Below are 20,503 nucleotides of genomic sequence, written 5' to 3'. Positions count from 1 at the left end.
CATCACCTAAGAGTATACAGCCAAAGGTTTGTGAGGCCGGATTATGTAACCCTAAATGCTAATGTGGGCATTCCAACATGCTGATGGTAAGGAATGTTAAAGTCTTATTTTGTATGATAACATTAAATCATTGTAATTTGGAGAGCGCTGATTCCCATAAAGGTCAATGCTGCAATCACATGTTCCTCGGATTCCATTTCCAGAGTTTTAGGTCGTTACAGTATGTGATAAACATGGAAGCTACTTAGAAGATATGTTGTACACCTATTTTATGGATTTTTGTCAGTATTTTCATTACAAAGACTCTTTGTTGTCATGAAAATACGGACAAAAGGGAACAGACCAAAGTGAAGGAGCGTCTGACCAACACGGCAATCTGTTATAGTTATAGACAAAACAAGGTGAGATAAATAAACATCACTGTATATCGTATTAAATGTATTGATGGTGGATTATATAACAGAATATATTTCTTACTGTCAGTCCAAACCGTGGCAGCATTAGGGACAGAACGTGTAGCCTGTAGCACTTAGCACTGTATCTCTACAGTCTGGGAAAAAAAAGGATTTCCAAGCTGAAGCCCTGACAACTCCAAAACCCAGAGCTGTCTGTCACAGCTGACAGAGACCTTCCATGTTGCACTTATTCACTGTCGCCCCTGCAACTCCTTTTTTCTATCTCCGTCTGGTGTTCTCCATCCAACTCCCTGTTGTGCGCCAGTAAGCAGAATCATGCCCTAACCTCTCACAGATGACATCACTCTTCCAGAGGCTACAGTATTATCACACTACCTACACACTGCATTTCCTGAAAACTGTACCCTGATTCCTGTGAGTCATAAACTCAATACTTTGGTCCAGAGAAATTATTTACAAGACTGTTGGACTGGGATGTTGTTGGTGTTGTCGGGACACACATTTTCCCCCGCCCTTTACTTTGTCCTTTTTCTGCCTCACACATCATTATCCTGCTTCTCCTCAGAAAACAGAAAAATAAACAAAGCGAGACAGACTGTTTGCTCAAGTTGAATCAATTAAAGTGCACACTATGCTAAACAAGGATTTCGAGCACTCATTGAAATTCCATCTTGCATTGGTATGTCTCAGTAAACATTAATTACAATCAGGATCCCCCTCAGTGCGTTCATGAGCTGGAGAAGTAAAATCTCCCCTTAAAAATAAAACAAGTCCCCAGCTATGGAGAGCGTTAAAGACAATTTGCCTCGGGCCATAATCTGGAAACCATTTAGTCCATTGGAAAAAAAAGAAAAAGGAAAACACTGCAAACTCGCTACGCTTCTATGTCCATATTGACAATAAAATTATAGTTGTAATTGAGCAGCAAGTGTTGACAGTGGTCTGACCTCAGGAGTGCTTTAAACTGCATATGTTCCCCAAAGAGCTCTCATTGAGGGACCAGACTGTTTATTTGTTCTTAATGAAGCCTGCAGTCGCATTAATGGCAGACATCTTTAACAGATCTCCCTCCCACATAGAAGAGAACAATAAACAGCTTGTTTCTGTCAGAGCTCGCTCTCACTTAATTTCTCTCTCCAGGTGTTTGTGTCTTGAGAGCTACCTGTCAGCATATACAGGTACAAATCTACACCGTTATACTGTCCAATACAATTTCTACCTGTGTTTAACCTGCATAGTCCACGCACTCAGGAGAGTTTGTCTTTCTGCAGTGTGTGTGCTCCTTCTCTGGGAGATCAGCTGAATACCCTGCAGTACACATTAATGGATGACATCTGAGCTCAGCTCCCCCATCTGTGGGACAGGAAGGTGTTCTTAGACTACTCTCTGGTCAGGTCTGCTGCCCAGGGTGGAGACAGCCCATGTGGCAAAAGTCTGCACATTAACCAAGGGAATCATTTCCTCATCGGCACAGACTTCACATGTCTGTCAGCATGCAGTCTATGTTGCCTGTCTTGCAAAAAGCTAAATGCAAATGTTTACAAATGTACTGTTGTGAAGTAGAAGAGCTAAGGTTTGCACTTTGGTGTGATCTCAGTTCACTGAGAAGTTGAAACCTTGTGTCGGTAAACTTAGGCGGGAAGCTATCCTCTGGAGAATCTCCATCTATTAACTCCTTATCCCCCCCTTCTTCAGCCCTGAATACTCTAACAGCATTAGTAGCTCTAAGAGCAGTAACAGCACACTCTGTGATACCCTCTGGTGTCTCCAGAGTGTCGAGCACCTCCCAGCAATGAGTTCACAGCTCACAGGCATGCGTGTTGGACATGCCCCAGATGGGAGCTCAGGGCGCTGGGGTCTGACACTGATGGATACTCCCCTGCTGGCCCTCCCAGACTCTCCATCATGTCAGCAGCTCTCTTAAGCTAGTGCCCAGAGGGGTGTTGGGTTACACTGCCTGGACATCCTGCCGGGTGGAGGGTCTTGGACTGGAGCTGTTTTATTAGTGCTAGACTCCCAGGGGTGGCTGGGGAAGGGGAGTGGGAAGCTAAACAGAAATTAAGGTGGGGTTAGGTGAGCAGGCCAACTATTCTGGCTGCGAGAGCGTGACATGTGTAGACTTTCAGTGAGAACACCACTGCGTGCTGATATCCCTCACAGTGACACAAACTGCTGCTTTAACAAGCCGTGATTGAGCCAAAGGCCAAAAGCAATCTGGAGGCGGGAGAGGGTTGTTATGTCGCCCCTTTTAACATCTATATGTCATGCTTGTCTCATCTGGTTTATGAATTTTGAAGTCAAAGCAAGTGTGCATGTTAATATAAATAGTGTGTATGCAGTGATGTCATGGTACATGGTGAGCGTGGTTCACCCAGACATAAAGCCCTGACTCCTGCAACTGTCTAAAATCATCTGCAAAATGGTAGCAATCTAGGGTAATTGGGCTTAGGAAAGCCACTAAATGTTTTGAGCTCTTCTGACAGATGCAAGGCCATAGAAGAACGGCTGCCAGACCACTAACAACAAGCACTTACACATGTTTACAGTACAACAGAGTGCGAGAGAGAAACGGACAAGGGTAATACAGTGTCAGGGAAGAGCAGAGAGGGGGAAAAACGTGCTCTGTCCTGTATCTTACCTTCACCAGCATCCATCCGTACTCCCTTCATACTTTTCTGGTAGAGCTAATGCGTCTCCTCTCTCGTCATAATAAAGCTGACAGAGAGGGCAGCAGCAACACGCTCCCACCCACAGCTGCTCCTCTAATGGCTCCAAACTCGTTTGCTGTAACACCCCACCAGCAGGAGGAGAATCTGCTGCCTTAGACAGCTCCTGGGGCCTAAACGTTTAGACGGTTTCAGCCAACACCGCCCACCCCCCCCAAACAAACACCATCACTTCTACCATCTTTAACATGCACATGAGGATGTATCGGTGGGATCAGTGGCAGCAGGGTGTCTCATTTCAAGCTCTCATTTAGAGAACAAATCTTTATATATCCCTGAGGGTGTGCGGTCAGGCTGCAGAGAACGTAATGGGAGAAGAGCAAGTGGGTCAAGGACTTGATGATGGGCATGCTGGCACAGGTGACTGCTTGAAGGGGCGGATGGATAGCCGGCCAACAGGGCCAGTCTCTCCTGCCAGGAGCCTATGCAGGGCAGCCCTCAGGGGGACCCTCTTTGCCTGCAACTGTCAGATCCTCTGCGGGTTTGGCTGTCATGCCCAGGCTCACTGAGGCTTTGAAATAACAGCAGCGTGTAATGAGGATCCATCCAGTCCACAGCAATTGGTCAGCACACACTGTCACAGTGGTGTAAAACTACACCGAGAGACAAGGCAGCTGTGGAGCGAGCCAGAACATTTGACCTCAACATGTCAGATGAACACAATCCAGCTGATAGGACTCCTCACAGGGCCTGATATCTCTACCAGTGAGGAATGGTAGGTATTCACTCTTTGTGTGCAGGACACTCCCTAGAGATACACACAGAAGCATCATGTCTGGCTGAGGACACGAGACACTCACTGATACGTTAGGTATTTAAAAGGTACTGTTTGCTACCGGGACGGACTGACAAAGCTTAAACAGGTGAAAGGTGAAAAAAACGCTGGGCATTGTGAAATAACAAATATATTTTATCTAAATATTGCTTTGTTATATTTAATTTGCTTTCATCTTATCTATATACATTTACAGCTAAAAGACATTGCTGACCACAACATAAAAGCATACATCTTTATCTAAAATGCTTAGCATGCATCTTTTCCATTGCAAAGCTCAGCTGATTTTATATGCATTCTTTCCCAAGGCTGGAGAATAGAACTGTGCATGTATTTTTTTTTTATATTTCTGTGTTGAAAAGCACCACAATTATGTGTCTAGTCCTTTACCAAACAGGGTGCTTTCAATTCAAGCAAAAATAAAGGCAATGGGTTGAATGCTTTTACTTTAGATTGGTTTGTGATGTGAGTTCTAAGATGTGCTATTCCTCCCCCACATTAAACACAGCTTCATAACTTGCAGTAACACATCCGCCCACCTTAGGCAATGTGTGATACAACAAATACAATGTCCAGGCACTTTTTCATTACAGTGTCTCAAGAATGGTAATTCAAATAACGTGTCAAATCACAAGCTCAGAGCAAAATTAACTAGAAGGGCACAAAATTAACTAGAAGGGCACAGGCTGTTTCCATTAGTAATGTAATGGGTTCTTACACAGCCAATGCTTCACCTTTCAACCAAGTTCATCCTTAATCCTGACAAAAGACAAACAAACCTACCAACTAACCACATTAAACCTGCTTGGCGGAGCTAGTTAATCACACATCTACAACCAGAATATCAGAAAACTGAGAGATCAGCACAACCCCAGAGTTTCACAACACACTGGCTGCCACTGCTACATGTGTTTCTTGTCAGTTACTGTGGCAGCTGAGGGAAACAAAAGACAATCGCCAGTTGAGCCAACAGACTTCAAACACAGGCATGCCTAACTCTCAATTACAGTCACATGCTCATAAAAACCCACAGTCGCTCATAAACACCTTCACTCACTCTTTTACTCTCTCACACACAAAGAAACTCTACCGGTCAACAGGTCCAATGCCACTGTGGTGGAGATGCATGAAGTGCAGCTCTACTGTATGTGGCTGCCTGGATCTGTTCGGTGTCAGCCTGTCCTCCATGCAGCTCTCTCAGCTCATCCTAATGGACTGTACCAAACCAATCCATGGGGGATTCCTGTTAACTGTACTGAAGGCTCCTGACGTGATTGACACCCTTACCTCTATCTTTTTTCATTTGAGACCCTCAAATTGCATCAAGAGGTGTTGATGGTTTGCTCACCCATTGTGTGAAATGTAGAAAAAGTCCTTTCTGTTGTATTCCTTCCTTACCCCCCTCCCTCTCTTCAGCCAGGAGGCAGAGCATGAGAGTAAATGGCTAGCAGCAATAGGGAGAGTGACAGTTCGAGCTGACACACTGACACCACCATGATTTCACCAGGGAGAGAGGCATGGAAGGCTGGAAAGAGAAATCTCTCCCCAGAGAGTCATCAGTCTGGGCCTCTTTCACTCTCTTTCAAATGGGGCCAACTGGTGTTACACACCTCACACACAGGCCGCATGTAAGGCTCAGATTCAAAAAAGCCTGCAGAGTTAACACCGTATAAGAAAAACTCATTCCAGAAACAAATCAATGCATGGATCAAATGTCTGAAAATCTGGTGAATTATCAATTTGCATATAGCATTCTCTTTTTGAAATGTTCGGCATTACAGAAGCAGCCTACGTGCATTTGTGCAAGTGTGGCAAGTGCCGTCTCATTAACCCGTCGCTCAGGTTTCACTGCAGTTGGATTAGCCGGACACCCAGGGCAGAAACAAAGCTGTTAATGGCCCTCCTTCTTCTCCTCATACTCTCATCCCTCTTTCCCTCTATCCTGGAAATGCTGTGTGGTCTGCTGATGTGGTGGTAAACCGACCCATCGCTCACAAAAGGGGAAGGAGGGAGATGTTACTGGGCTTAAGTTCTCACCCTTTTCTCACAGCCCTTCTTTTTCAGGAAACCTCAGTGCATCCACATCAACATGCTTTCAAAAATAACACCGCAAATTAGCTGAGAGCTTTTGGCAAGCTTCAGGCTGATGAGCCATGGCTGTGGGACTGCATAACTTGGCGCGGGAGGTTTGGTGTAGAGGAGGCTGGTTAGGATTTGAGCTGTTTATTTGAACTGCACCGTCGTCCAAACATTCAGCTGCCTCTCTGCTCCCTCGTCAAGCCTCAGAGCTTAAGCTGGGATTGTGTTGTTGGTGGGGAGAGAACAACTTGATATCCCCCTTTGGGCAGCAGCCGCCCTAAGCTTGGGTTACTTTAGGGGAACAATGCTGCCTCTGTCCGCGGCCTCCTCCTCTGCGAAGACATGGGCTCAGACAGGCTTGCTAGTGTCAGGCATGGCCAGGGGATTCATACATCACAACACCACACTGCACACTAACTGTGTGTAGGGTTTAGGGGAAAAAGCTTCCAAACACGGCTTCCCAGCTTTGCCTCTAAATGGCCCAGAAGAGCCCCCGTCTCAGCACGCTAAGAGCTAAACCAGACGTGCAGCCTGTAAAGGCGCAACAGCCCGTTTGCAATTGGCTTGAAAGGCCTGAAAAAGCAATCCCTTCTGGGATTTTGGCTTTTGTACAACAGTGTTTACAGTAAAACCTGACACGTGGAATAAAGAAGGACTGCTGGAACCCCGAATTCAAACAGCCTCCTTCAGGAGTAGCTTAATCTGTAACAGATGGTGACAGTCTGATGGACTTCGATGGGTTTGGGATGGCTGCTAAGAAAAGGTGGCCAAACGCCAGAGATGATGTCCAAAGAATGGAGATAAAACGGATCATTGTGTTACACTTTGTGTATAACAAACAGACATGCTTCAAAAGTCCTAAAATAAATCCCAAATAAACCGTTTCCTCTCCCCACACTCTCTAAAGCAGTTACAATCTATGAAGAGATGACACCCAACACCAGGGGGCAATGTTGCACTAAAGCTCTGACTGCCCCATCACAACAGCAGCAGTAGCCTGTGGAAATGGGCTGAGACAAATGAAAGCCAGGCAATGTGTGTGCAGAGCAGAAACACATGCAAGGGATCTAAAAAACTGCTGCTAACAAACCAGAGTCCTGCTCTATAGTCCTATTTAATCTGCCCTGTGGCTCATCAGGGCTTTATTTCTGCCCTGCATATTTATGAGAATCAGAGAGGGTGAGACAGAAGAAAAAAAGATAACCTCTTTTCTTGTGGGAGCAATTAAAGCCTTGCTATCATCAATCCTGCTCAGACTCTCTCTCAGCCTTTTGGGTGTCTTAAAGGCTGTGCTTACACCACTTTCACTTCCAGCGTGCTTACCCTGGTCTGGTACTGCAGGAGTGGAGAGGCAAACAGAAAGACTCCTTGTCCCAACCTCTTCCCTTTTCCTAATTGACAACAGTATATGGAGGTGTTAAACCACAAAGTCTGACTCAAAGCCTCTACACACAGGATTCCTACAGTGCCAGTTGAGGATTACAGTAGTGGCGATTTATTTGATGCAGGACAAACAAGCCTGAACATGATTGCCCTGTAGTTTTCACAGACTCAAAAAAGTCTGAACAGATAAACACTTATTGGTGGCCTTCTGGCACTGTCTCATTAGTTCTCTTTATCACTATTTAATGCAAAATGCTTTGTTATATACATCAGGGGTTATTTTAGTTTCAAAAGAGACCAAATCCTACTTCATGCTGCTCACAGCAGCCCCGTTGGGGAAATCGTTTCCCAGTCAACACTTACATCTTATCCGCTGTGTTAATCCCATCTCCTTTTAAGTGCATGTATCTGCAAAAGCTGCTATGCTGCATTTCTGGGACAGAGGCCCTCGAGTTATTCACCAGAACCAAATTTTGTTTGCTGCAATGACATCATGAGGCAGCAGCGGGTACTTAAAATCACTGAAGAGGCGGCGAGGTGGAAATGGCTGGAGGGGGAAGACCTTGAGTAGGGAAAAGACAGAGATAGAAGGACAGATCATTCTGGACCAGCACTCAGGATGTTATGCACACACACAGGTGCTCACACAGTAATGCACACACACCTCTAAGCCACCATGAGGCCTCATTAAGGCAGTCTGCTCTATCTGCCTCTTTGGCAATGTCACCTCTACCGCAGGGACCAAAGACTGACACAGGCATAATTGGCCTGAACACACCAACAGCGCACTGGGAATGGCTGGGTGTTGATAATTGGTGTGTGTGTGTGTGTGTGTGTGTGTGTGTGTGTGTGTGTGTGTGTGTGTGTGTGTGTGTGTGTGTGTGTGTGTGTGTGTGTGTGTGTGTGTGTGTGTGTGTGTGGTGTTATGACCCTGTTAATGCTGCAAAGTTGGCAAGAGAGTGGTTGGTGTCACATTGGATCAGTAGATGCTGGTGATGGTGATGGGGGAGGACATCTCTTGGGAAGAGGAGACTGCTGCTTTCAACACTTCCATCCACTTCCACTACTCTAGCATCTCCATCCTCCATACAAGTGAAAGACGTGGCTTAAAGAGACCAAACTGGGTCCACTTTAAATCAGCAAAGACAAAACAATCTTTGTCTCTGTCATTATAATTCTAAATATTATCCTGTTAACACAGCCGGATCTTTGAATAAACATGCTTACAGGAATCCTTCTACTTTACTTAGACCAACAGAAAATCTGCCACAGAGCGTTCCCTCAGAGACCGGAGAGAAACAGACGTGTACATTATACAGTTGCTCAGCATTCAACCCTGACTGGCTGCTAAACCGCCACATATCTCTGTGTGGCAGACGCAAGGGGGCCAGCAGGAAAACCAAGGCCTTTCACTTTGATCTCTGGAGTGCAGCCCATTTAAATGTTTGTGTTTGAGATGTAGCTAGACCTTTCATTTTGTCCTGATGGGTTCCAGGCTCTTTGGGTTTAGTGTGGCATGTCGGATATAGGAGTGTTTACACAGTCTCCCTCCAGCTCTCCTGGTGCTGAAATAAGTGCATTAAGATGGATGGATTTACTTAGTCTCTAACCTCAGGACGGGGAACAAACTCTGAATGACCTCTTTGTGTTGCCGGAGTGGATGGCAGGAGACTGGCCCACAGTGCTTCAACAGACCCATGCAGAACATTTCCTTAAAACTGATCCTCAATCAACAAAAATACCAAGTGGGCACCAGCTGGACCCTTGGTTTCACATTCAGTATTTTCTAGACTGATTATATGCCAGAAATTCAAGATCTAGACCATAGTACAAATGTTATGACTGTAACAGGTGAGCAGGAGGCAAAAGGAGACAATCAGGATACATATTGGTCTGATTGTGCTACTTATGTAAAGCTGGACTTGTTTTTCAGACAGACACAGTAAATGTGAACTGAAGACATGGGGGCTTCACCATTGTTTGCGACAGCGAGGCAGTAAATCTGCCAGTGCTGTCCTTGATTTCTTAACCTCTGTTTGGCTGTGTCAGCAGATGAGGCATGGCTGGAGCGCCCCCCCTTTCATGGCCATGAATTACAGCCTTTCTCTCTACAGTTACAGCCATGGAGAGGAAGAAAGGGGCAGGCCTCCCCTCTGTGCAGCACAGAATATTACGGTAAGCTTCCTTTACCCCTTAGAGATACATTAAATGCTCCTAGCATGGTACGGGTAACCAACAGAAGCAAAGAGCTCTGGTGAAATGCCTGGAGCCTGCTTCATTGAAGTATCCTTCAGATCCCTGTGTTATTTCTCCAAACATGCACGGTTACTAAATATCAAAAGAGCATTTCGATTTGAGTAAAGCCTTTGTAAGCCGAAACAACAATGCTTTATTCCAGCAGTCTAGAGGAAAGGGGGCCACGACCTCTCTGTGGCCTTGCTGCTCCTGGTGCAGAAGAAGAGAGTGATCTTGACTGCAGCACTAAATAAGAACGTATGCAAGGCCAATGGTGGTCAGGTCATCTTTCCACTGTGCATCAGGTCAAGTTCCAAAGGCGGCCCCGATTCCTCGACACACAAACCCACACAGACGGCAGGGGTCAGCAGGAGGCCAGCGCAGGGAGCCTGGGGCAGTAAACCAACACTGGTGCTGTGAAAGGCCAACCTTCTCTTTCCAGTCCACTGAATGAGTTAGGGAGCTGCCTGGGTGATTTGTGGCGTGATTGTTGCTCTCTGTATCACCTGAGATTACAGCAGGTGGCGGCCCACAGCCTGAAGTACACAACTCCATCACCAGTCCAGCTCTTAGGAAACAGAGAGAGAAAAACAAGCCCTCGGCTCCCTCCCACACAACAGTAATATGCTCACAGGCAATTTTACTGGCAGCAGAGCTCTCTATGACAATCCAGGGAGCTCTTCAGCTGTGATATCTGCCACAAAAGTTCACCTCTGCTTTCCTCTTTCCACTATTTTTTTAAACAATGCCATCAGCACTGCAAATTACACCTTCCACATCGCACATTATTCTCTCCCCTGGTGACAGACGCACTCAAGCCTGACACACTTCACCAGCGGCGCTCTTCACGCTGGCGTCAGCCCCAGGTCTCGCTGTAGCAGCGCTTCATTTTCACATTAACTCCAGTAAAGCATTGTGAAATCAGCGATGTTCTGAGGCGGGAGGGAGAATCACTACGCTGTCCACCTCATTTACCCCCGCACTGCACCCAGTCACACATCTTAGACACAGCTGCAGGATATTTCTCACAAGGGACTAGCCTCTTCATCTATCCAACAAATACAAATCTCAAGTGCTCAGTCTCTACCTTTAACTGAAAAATAACGAGGAAGTTCTTTCTCAATAAGTTGAGGTGCAACTTTGCTAATGTGTAGGTAGGTAAAAGACAATAAAAAGCGTTGGGATTATAGCATTATTTCATTATCTAGTTATTTTCAGTCCAAAGCAGCTTTTCTATTCCAAATAGACACCCATCTCAACAGTTCACTGATGAGAACATGCTCAAACCTACTCTTGATAAACGGCTGGGGAGCTTTTTAAATGTCATGCAGCATTATCTTAATCTGGCTGCTGGGGCTACGCTCACCAAACAATGCACAGTGAGCTTAGTCTCGGTTCTCCAATGACTTGGCAGAGTCTCTGGGATGACTTGTGGATTGACAATATCATAAAGGATGGGAATGTAAGCGGGTGACAAGATATTACTGCCTGGGGACACAGCTTTAATCATTTGATAGATCTGTCTGCAGGCCTTTGTGGTGACACGCTGTGCTGGTTTGTCATCATCAGTATCTGTGCGGCCCAGCACTTCAACCCCCTCCCTGGGCAGCAGTCTCAGCCTTAATAAGGCTTGGTTACCGATTTTCACCCACGGCGCCTTGGAAGCAGCTTCATAAAAGTTGTTTATTTCACTGCTGGCAAATAGACTACACGGCATCGTTTTAACTTGTGCTTACTCTCCTGCAGTGCCAATGAATCAGGTTCGCTGGCTGACACCTGCAGGCACATTGACAAGCGCGGTAATTAGGGCTAACATTTAATGACTCTCAGTTAATGAAATCCATTCCTGGGTAAATTGAACCCAAAGTGAGCCGGGAGAAAAACAGCCAGGCAAACAGAGTGATGGCGACTGTAAGCTCCACATTAGACAGCTATGCACAGCTGACAGCGACGGCCTCGAGGTGAGGCTTACACAAGAGGCAGGGAAAACAAAATCAACGTCTAAAAAACACAAAAGCCACATTCTCATCAGTTGGATTTTCTTTTAAAAATGCAGCGGAGGCCTCAGGCAGAAAGGAAAAAAGAGACACATTGCTTTTGAGGTAGCATGAAAGATACACTGTAATTATTGAGTAGGTGAGAAGGCTGTGAGATTAAAAGATGAGGGACCAGCACTAAGTCTTCAAAGAGACCCGAGGTTGCCCTGGGCTGATTTCCAGTCTTGCTGCAGAGAATAAAAGCCAACAGTCAATCATTACCAAAGCTACACATCAGCTGCTGAATTATAATAGCCTTCTCAAAGCTCTGTTGGTTAGGATATAATAATGTGTCTCACTTTTGTCCCTATCAGTCACAATGTGAAATAAGCTTTTGGCTCATCCAGAACAATAAACATTATATAACATAAATACAACTCTATTTACTTTTTCCAAGTGCCAATGAAGTTATTTGCATCAGTAGTAAAGTCGCATTTTTACACCAATGTCTATAGATTTCATCATTTGCAAATGAATGACTCATATTTCCATTTAGCTCTGCTGCATCAAGGTTATCGTTTTTTTTGGTCTTTTTGCACCTGCCTTTTGGCAAATATTGACACAGCGTCACACAAAAAAGCCTCTCGCCAAATTTGTTGGAGCTGTTGCTTGGTCTGGGGTTTGGTTGCATTAGAGACATAGCAGTCCCTCTCACAAATACTCACCCAACTCTTTCAATCTCAACACTGTCCCCCATAAAAATACCAGTGGTCCTGGCTCTCCCTGCACCTGGATTCTTTTGTTGGCCTTTTGCAACAGCGGCAAGCATTAGCACATGGCAGGAGAGGAGGAGGGGACTGAGATGGTAAAAGAGAAGAAAGGAGGGGATATTTAAATGGGAATAGGGGCCAAGACAGAGGACTATCATGCAGCAGAGAGAAAGCGTATTTTGTGTACTGTTTCCCCACTCAGGTTCTTTCTTAGAGGGGGGCCCTCTGTTGATTTAGGTTGCACAAAGGGGGCCTTAATCCTTTCAAGGGAACCAAATCAGTCCACAGAGAAGCACGTTCAAAAGGAAAACTCCCTGTCAAGCATGGCCATTGAGCCCCCCCTGATGGACGCCACAAATCAAGCCCTGGAGGGAATCAAAGGCCAGAATGTGGGAAATGTGTTGAGAGGTCTGTGCGGCGGAAGGTGCAGGGCTACTATCATCGTCCCCCTCCTGCCACAGCCCTGAAGGGGTCATAACCCCTCATCTCAGAGCCTCCCTCCCGCACTGCATGATAACTCCCTCCCATTACAGAGAAACGTCCATTTACGCAGGGCACCTCCATTATGCCCGAGCCGAAAAAATGGGGATGCTTTTAACAGCAAATTAGTGACTTGATAATGAGGTCACATGTGGTGTTGGCACAGCGAGGCCCCAAACAGATGCCTCCCCTGGCCTTTCTTCATTCACTGCAGCATTAGTACATCCTCCTCATCCTCCTCCTCCTCTGGCTTCTGGACAAGTCCTCCTGCACTTTTGCAACAAATTGTCACCAACACCACACAGGGCAACATGGTACATAAATGTAACAGCAACAGCATGACCTTTTTAGGGTGGATCATGCATATTCCATTCTGGCAGAGAGAGAAGGTCCTTTCATGTCTCTGTTTTTCTGTATTTCATACCTGTGCACCGTGGGTAAATTGGATCACTTTTATGGATGTGATGCGTTATTGCTGTGGCATTATCTCTAACAACCATAAATACAAATTGCCGCACTGGGACAACGCATTCCAATTTCAAGACGGCAATGCCAACCGGGAGATTGGTATTACACCTGCACCATCATATTGACAACATACAGCGCGGTAAAAAGAAAAAATGTCTGTACCTTTAACTGCAGCTGTGCTGAAGAATTTCTCTGAGCTGGCATCGGAGACCTTGAGAAGAAGAGAGTGCAATTAGAGGAATATCATCACAGTACCATATCATTTTACAGCAACATTTCCAAACCTGCTCCTGGATATCATTTATTGGTTCAGTGCAGAGAAATGGCTGCTGACTGGGAGGATATGACATGCTTAGGGCAAATTACCATTACACTACACTCATTAAACTGTCATTTTGGATAAAGTAAACCTAAATCCTTAATTTCGCCTCAGTAAGGTTTATTAGGTGCTTTTAATATAAGTGTTATAATTTGTACTTCATATGATCTCAATTTCAACAACCCTCAATGTCAAATTAAAGCGCCTGAAAGAGAAAACATATCCAGTGTCCACTTCCCGTCTTGCCAAAAATTCTGTCCTGAATAATTTGGGGTAACCTGAGCATCATGATCAAAACCAATATTGGATATCAGACTGAAACAAAAATAAGTGGCTCTTCATTCATTATCAGGCCACTTGATGGCACTGTTGCTCCGTGACTACACAGCACAGCCCTCCTGCAGCACCAAGAACAGCAACAGTGAGGATAAGATTTGCGAGTTGGGATTTATATCTGAATCAAATGTAATATGGGTGAAAATACTAAGTCGTATAAATAATATTATATTTAAAAACAATATATTGCAAAGTAACAAAAAGGTTGCAACGACAGGGGGAAAAAACAACAAAACAACACCCTCTCAGCTGCACATGGGAAGAAGACTGACAGCTTTCTCTGAATACAATTATATTCTGAGAACTGGTTTTGTGGATTTCCTCAACTCAGATTTATATAACGCAATATGCAAAACATCAGACAATTATGTTAAAGCATTGCACCTTGGCATTAAGGTTGTATTTCCTTGGGACATAAAGACCTTAATGTTAGGGATACTTAAAATCAGCGCGCTGTGACAGCTTCTATGTAACTCGTGTCTTTTATCTTATATGTCATGTATTAAGGCTGCAGGAGAAGCAACTCATTTTAACAAACGAAAATAAAAAAATTAGAACGTGAGAAGGGGCAACAAAATGAATGTTGTTGTTTGTTCGATAGAAAACCTTGTCAGGAATCAGGTGTTTTCCACTAATGCAATACTGACAGAATGTAAACAATGAAGCTACAGAATAAATGACAGCAAAAGAGGGGTCATAGAAACGCTTACTATTATAAAAATTCCACGTAGACATTTTTCACACACAATGAAATCTTAGATTATAAACGGCTCAGAGCCAGCGAGCATACCTTTGATGTGGCAAGGTTAGCAGGAAGGGAAATAAGTCAGGAAATTACTTTCTCGGTCTGCTAAATATGGCCTCGTTTCACATTCTGCTTTTCAAATAATATAATCCACACAGAGGGCGGCGAAGTCTACTCCGTTTAAATTGAGGACAGCCATGCAAACATAGAAGAAGCCTTTCCAAGAAAAAAAACAAAAAACCCCAAAGCCGTTCACAAAGCTACTGCGCCTTTTGGACAAAGGGAACCATGTGTCTCGCCACGGAGAGCTTCTGCAACAAGACGAGGCGACAAGAGAGAAAAAATCCTTTGGTCCACCTTTCTCCGGTTGCAAGGGACACAATTTGAATTTTTTCGCCTATATTCTCCTGTCGTAAATATCCAGGAGAAGTAACCAACAGGATCCGGGTGGGCTGGTGTGTCGGTGCGCAAAGAGAAGAGGGGCTGCGTCCGACGGAGCAAACCAATCCAACAAAGCGCACGGCCAGTTTCCTCTGTGGAGACGGAGCCAAATCACACAAGCAGTGAGCGAAACTTCACCAGGTAAGAGCCCGCTGTCGCTGTGTGTTCAGCTTCAGAGCCTGTTTGCCCTGCTCTCTTTGACGGATCCCGGTCGTGGGCACTCGAGAGCCTCTCCCATCCGCTACCAAGCACCAGACAAACTCCCATTCATCCAGCGACTGACTGCCTGAGAGCTGCTGCTGCTGCTGCTGCCTTCACGGTCGGGTCCTCCCACTTCCTGATTTTCAGGCGAACTTGAATTCAACCTCAGTCGTGCTCCTTCAGCAGACAAACATACGCGTGTTTTTGGGCTTCTGGGAAGCTTGGAGCTCGACTTCACATTTCTGAGGCGCACATCAGCGCGTGTAGGGGAGAGTGGGGACGGTTGCAACATGTGGCAGTTGCAACACTGAGGATTCCTCCAATCAGAAACGAGCTACAGTGATGACACTCATTTTGCACATGCTCAGTGAGACCCTCTTTCTTCCTGCAACTTTTCAGCAAGATTGGAGCATCTGTTCTGGAAGAACCAGAAATCAAGGTACAAAAGTAATTTTTTTAACTTTTACAACTTTTCTTATAGTTTCTAAATGTTTTGTACAACATATTTTAAAGTTGTATCATTTAAATCTGCAGAATCTTAGCTTTAAATTGCAGTTTCTACCATGTGTCTGAGGTAATCTGTTGAGTTTGCATGTCTAGCATAAAAATGTCTGACTATGTGGGGACAGTTGCAACGCTTTGTTGCAACTGTCCCCCATGTGTTGCAACTGCCCCACATGACATTAATTAATGAATAATATGATATAAAAATGTTTCAAAATATGTAAATATATAAATAAATTATATAAATTAAATAAATATATATTAAATATATATTATATATTAGGCCTACATAAATAAATATATAGCCTATCGTGTGTTTATGTATATACATGTTCTGTATATGTATACAGTATATATATATACACATATATATAGGCCTGTGTGTGTGTGTGAGTGAGTGAGTGAGTGAGAGAGAGAGAATTAATATATACATATGTTTCAATATATTTCATTATGTTGCTTTTTTCAGTATGCCACGAAACAGAGAGCGAAAGACAGATAGGGGTGTCCCTGTACAAGTGCTCCGTTTGGCGGCAGAGGTGATCAGGAGTGAGGGCAGGTCAGCGAGGTCTGTGGCGAAGGAGTTTGAAATCTGTCACACAACACTGTACCGATTCTGCAAGAAATTAGAGAGGGCAGGTCCAGGTGAAGAGATCAGGACAGGATACTGGACGCCAAGGAGGGTTTTTACAGCTGAACAGGAAGCTATTTTGTCGAATTACCTTAAGACAGCTGCAGATATGTTTTATGGGCTGTGCACTAAAGAGGTAAGCAGGATAGTTGCTTATTAAGTTAGATGTGTATGCAGAATTTAATGAAGACTGAGTGAGATGTAGATAAAAAAACAACAACATTGTGAGACAGAGTAAGGCAAAATTACCCTGACTCTCGCCAGATACATGACATTTAGCCTATTTTCGTTTTTAATCCTTTGTTTTTCATTCGTTTTCTCAGGTTCGTCGTCTGGCTTATCTGCTGGCTGTCAGGTATGGATGCCAATACCCAGGGACATGGGATGAGCCAGGCCTGGCTGGCCGCGATTGGTTGATGGGCTTCCTACACCGCCAGCCAACCTTGTCAATAAGGCGCCCCCAAGCCACCAGTCTTGCCCGTAATATACACTTCAATAGGCACAATGTGTCCTTGTTCTTCAATAATTTAGATGAAGTCCTCCGAAAGAACAACTTCCAGGGAGAGGACATATGGAACATGGATGAGACTGGCATTACCACTGTTCAGAGGCCAGATCAGGTTGTCGCCAGGCGTGGAGACAGACAGGTGGGGTCAGCCACGTCGGGAGAAAGGGGGACCCTCGTGACAGTGGCATGCGCCGGGAATGCATTGGGGAGCATGATTCCCCCAATGTTTATATTCCCAAGGGTCAACTTCAAAGATCACTTCATTAGAGATGGCCCACCAGGCTGCATCGGTGTGGCAAACAAATCAGGCTGGATGGTGGAGGAACATTTCATCGAATTCCTCCATCATTTCCAGCGCCACACACGAGCATCAGTGAATACGAAGGTCCTTCTGATCTTAGACAACCACTCCTCTCACCTCTCTCTCAGGGCAATTGATTTTTCCCGTGCCAATGGCATTGTAATGCTATCCTTCCCACCCCACTGCTCACACAGGCTCCAACCACTGGACCGGAGTTTCTTTGGCCCTCTCAAAGGGAAAGTTAACTCCTTCTGTGACTCATGGATGAGATCACACCCAGGCCTTCCGATGACCATTTATGACATCCCTGGAATTGTTCGACTTGCCTTCCCCCTGGTCGGAACACCTGGCAATGTCTCAGCAGGTTTCATCACCACTGGAATTTGGCCTTTCGACAGGCTGAAATTCAGTGACGCTGATTTCGCTCCATCCATGGTTACAGGCCGGCCTGATCCTACAGTGCCACTGGGCCCGTCCAATTCCCCCTCTACAGCTCCTCCAGTGCAAGGTGGTCTCCCCTCCTCTTCAGTGGCCCCTCCAGTTCCTGCCAGTGTGTCCTCCTCTTCAGTGGCCCCTCAAGTTCCTGCCAGTCTGTCCTCCTCTTCAGTGGCCCCTCAAGTTCCTGCCATTCTCCCCTCCACCTCAGTGGCCCCTCCAGTTCCTGCCAGTGTGTCCTCCTCTTCAGTGGCCCCTCAAGTTCCTGCCAGTCTGTCCTCCTCTTCAGTGGCCCCTCAAGTTCCTGCCATTCTCCCCTCCACCTCAGTGGCCCCTCCAGTTCCTGCCAGTGTGTCCTCCTCTTCAGTGGCCCCTCAAGTTCCTGCCAGTCAGTCCTCCTCCTCAGTGGCCCCTCAAGTTCCTGCCAGTCAGTCCTCCTCCTCAGTGTCCCCTCCAGTGCAAGGTGGTCTCCCCTCAAATTCTGGCCAGTACTTCGATGTACACATGTTTTCACCTGAGCTCATCCGACCCCATCCCAAAGCGACCCAACGCAAGGCAAAGGAAAACGGCAGGAGAAAACGAAAGTCAACAATTCTGACAGATACCCCTGAAAAGAAGGCGTTGGAGGAAGAAAACAAAACAAAGAAAGGAAAGAGAAGGCTGAGCCAGAGCACACTGCAGCCGCAGCCAATTGGAAATACTGAGGAAATGAGAGGAAAGAAAAAGCAAAAGCAAAAGAGGAAAAACATTGAAAGAGATAGCCATTCAGAGGAGGCCTTTTGCATTGTTTGCTTGGAGAGCTACTCAAAGCCCAAGGAGGTGTGGCTACAATGTCTAATGTGTCAGAAGTGGGCTCATGAAGCCTGCACTGATGGCAGCTCAGTGTACGTTTGCCACAATTGTGAGACCGAAAGTGATTAATTTTCTGATGGTGTCTGATGTTTTCCAATGTCTAGTGTTATGTTATATTGTTATGTTATGTTATGTTGTTATGCTATGTTCAGTTAATTCAAGACAAAAAAGTTCATCCAGGCACTCTATTTCTATTTCTATTATCAATTTGTTAACAACTAAAATGTAATTGACAGAAAAAAAAGTCTGTGATTTTGTATGGTTCTTATGATAGGCTATATTATTGTTATTATACTATTGCTTATATTATTATTATTATTATAATAATGATAATTATTATTATTATTATTATACTATTGCCTTTTCTTTTTGTTACTAAGATAATGAAATAAAAAAGGATAAATGATTGTCAAGAATGATTTTTAAAAACAAATTGATACGTGTTTCAACTGTCCCACACAAGTGTTGCAACCGTCCCTTATGTGGGGACGGTTGCACCGTTTCACTCTTTCCATTAAATTGCAAATATATCCAGTATAATAAAACCTACACATGTCATATAATTATGGGTGGATAGGGGACAGATGAGGGTATATTATATACAGATTTGGCCTTCCTACTGCAAATGGTGTCTTAGATACACAAGGAAAAGCAAAAAGTGTTGCAACCGTCCCCACTCTCCCCTACCTTTTGCGTAAATGGCGCGCAAAAGGAGAGTCAGCAGCGCACCAGAGCTAGATAAGGAGGCAGAGAGAGAGAGAGAATGAGAGAAAGCAGGGAGGGAGGGGAATGCGCAGGCAGAAAGATATTCTTTCTTTCACTCTGTACTGAGTGAGATGATGTCAGCCCCTAATGAATTCCCCAGTAGGGTGCTGCTACCGTGAGGGGAGGAAAAACAAAACGCTCCTTTATGAGCAGCATGCACCTCCTCGGAGCCCACAGGCTGCTCTTCCTGTTGGATCAACTCCCACCCCACTGGCCTGAAGGGAGGTCAGCTGCTAATATAAAAAGCACTTTGGGTCATTCAGCCTTCAATTTGAGCTTTTAGCTCTCCACGGCCCACCCGGAGAGTCTGAAAACCTAACGAGCTTCCACCACTGACACTGCTGACATAAATCATGACTACCACGTTTATAATTTTGTGATCATTTCACCAAGATTTTTTTTCCTTAGCCTGCCCACCCAGGGTCACAAAAAACAGCTCTGCTGGATCCTGCAGAGCTCAGCATCTTTCTTCAAGTGGCCAGCTCCTAGTCGTTTCCATGGAGTGTGTATTTAGAAGGAATCGCACAGATTTAAAGTACACTTTCTTGTTAGGATTCACACTGCAGGCCTGAAAGTAACATTTACCCGAGAAGCAACAGCACTCATCCTTCTTCGCCTCGATCTGTCATATAGGGCGAATCCCGATCTAATGCTGGACATTCCTGAGAAAACCTCTTGATGGTGCAATTCCTAGCATCCTCTAGCTTGTCTAATGAGTATTAACCCACTGGCTGGGAGGTCAATGGGTGTACAATAGAGTCACATTCCAAAGCATTTCCCTGCCAGTGCAGCCCAAGCAACCACAGAGCAAAAAACAGACTTAGCTCATAGCTGAGATGCTAATCCGTCCCTCGGTAACAGAGAGGCCGACGGTCCGCTGGCTTGCTTGGACCGGCCATTCAAACATGAAGTCATGGGAAATGGGATATTCTGTACAGTTGTCTTCGATTCAGAGCGGCAACTCTACAGCACTTTCCTCCAATCCGCAGTCAGATGCTCATTTTAAAGCACATTTTCTTCAAGCTACAATGGGATTGGCATAGCTGTTTATGGACACACTGAGGACATGAAGGACAAAAAGTGAAGTACCATCAGGGGGCAGGCAGGGTATTGGCCTCAGATGGCTGGTTAAAGTCCAGCCACTTGGTTCAGTTACA

The 20,503-nt window shown here is 45.2% G+C and overlaps 2 protein-coding genes across 7 annotated transcripts in view; one reads left to right on the top strand and one right to left on the bottom strand.

Annotated features, from left to right (window-relative positions):
- auts2a (activator of transcription and developmental regulator AUTS2 a) overlaps positions 1 to 20,503 on the bottom strand; it is a 306,284-nt gene that overhangs the window by 16,564 nt on the left and 269,217 nt on the right. For all 6 annotated transcript variants that reach the window (XM_063894507.1, XM_063894509.1, XM_063894508.1 and 3 more), the window contains one exon: positions 13,471 to 13,519. In XM_063894507.1, the coding sequence (XP_063750577.1) occupies positions 13,471 to 13,519 (49 nt within the window). The remainder of the gene's footprint in view (positions 1 to 13,470; positions 13,520 to 20,503) is intronic.
- Positions 15,620 to 18,988, top strand: LOC134871693 (uncharacterized). The gene is made up of 4 exons (XM_063894513.1): positions 15,620 to 15,789; positions 16,324 to 16,621; positions 16,809 to 17,114; positions 17,862 to 18,988. Exons 2-4 carry the CDS (start codon positions 16,325 to 16,327, stop codon positions 18,648 to 18,650), a joined length of 1,392 nt encoding a protein of 463 aa, XP_063750583.1. The 5' UTR covers positions 15,620 to 15,789; position 16,324; the 3' UTR covers positions 18,651 to 18,988.

Source organism: Eleginops maclovinus, chromosome 11 (genome assembly GCF_036324505.1).
Source record: "Eleginops maclovinus isolate JMC-PN-2008 ecotype Puerto Natales chromosome 11, JC_Emac_rtc_rv5, whole genome shotgun sequence".
In the NCBI taxonomy this organism is placed as follows: Eukaryota; Metazoa; Chordata; class Actinopteri; order Perciformes; family Eleginopidae; genus Eleginops; species Eleginops maclovinus.
Note: the sequence above shows the minus strand (reverse complement) of the source record. Positions and strands in the feature narration are given on the sequence as shown.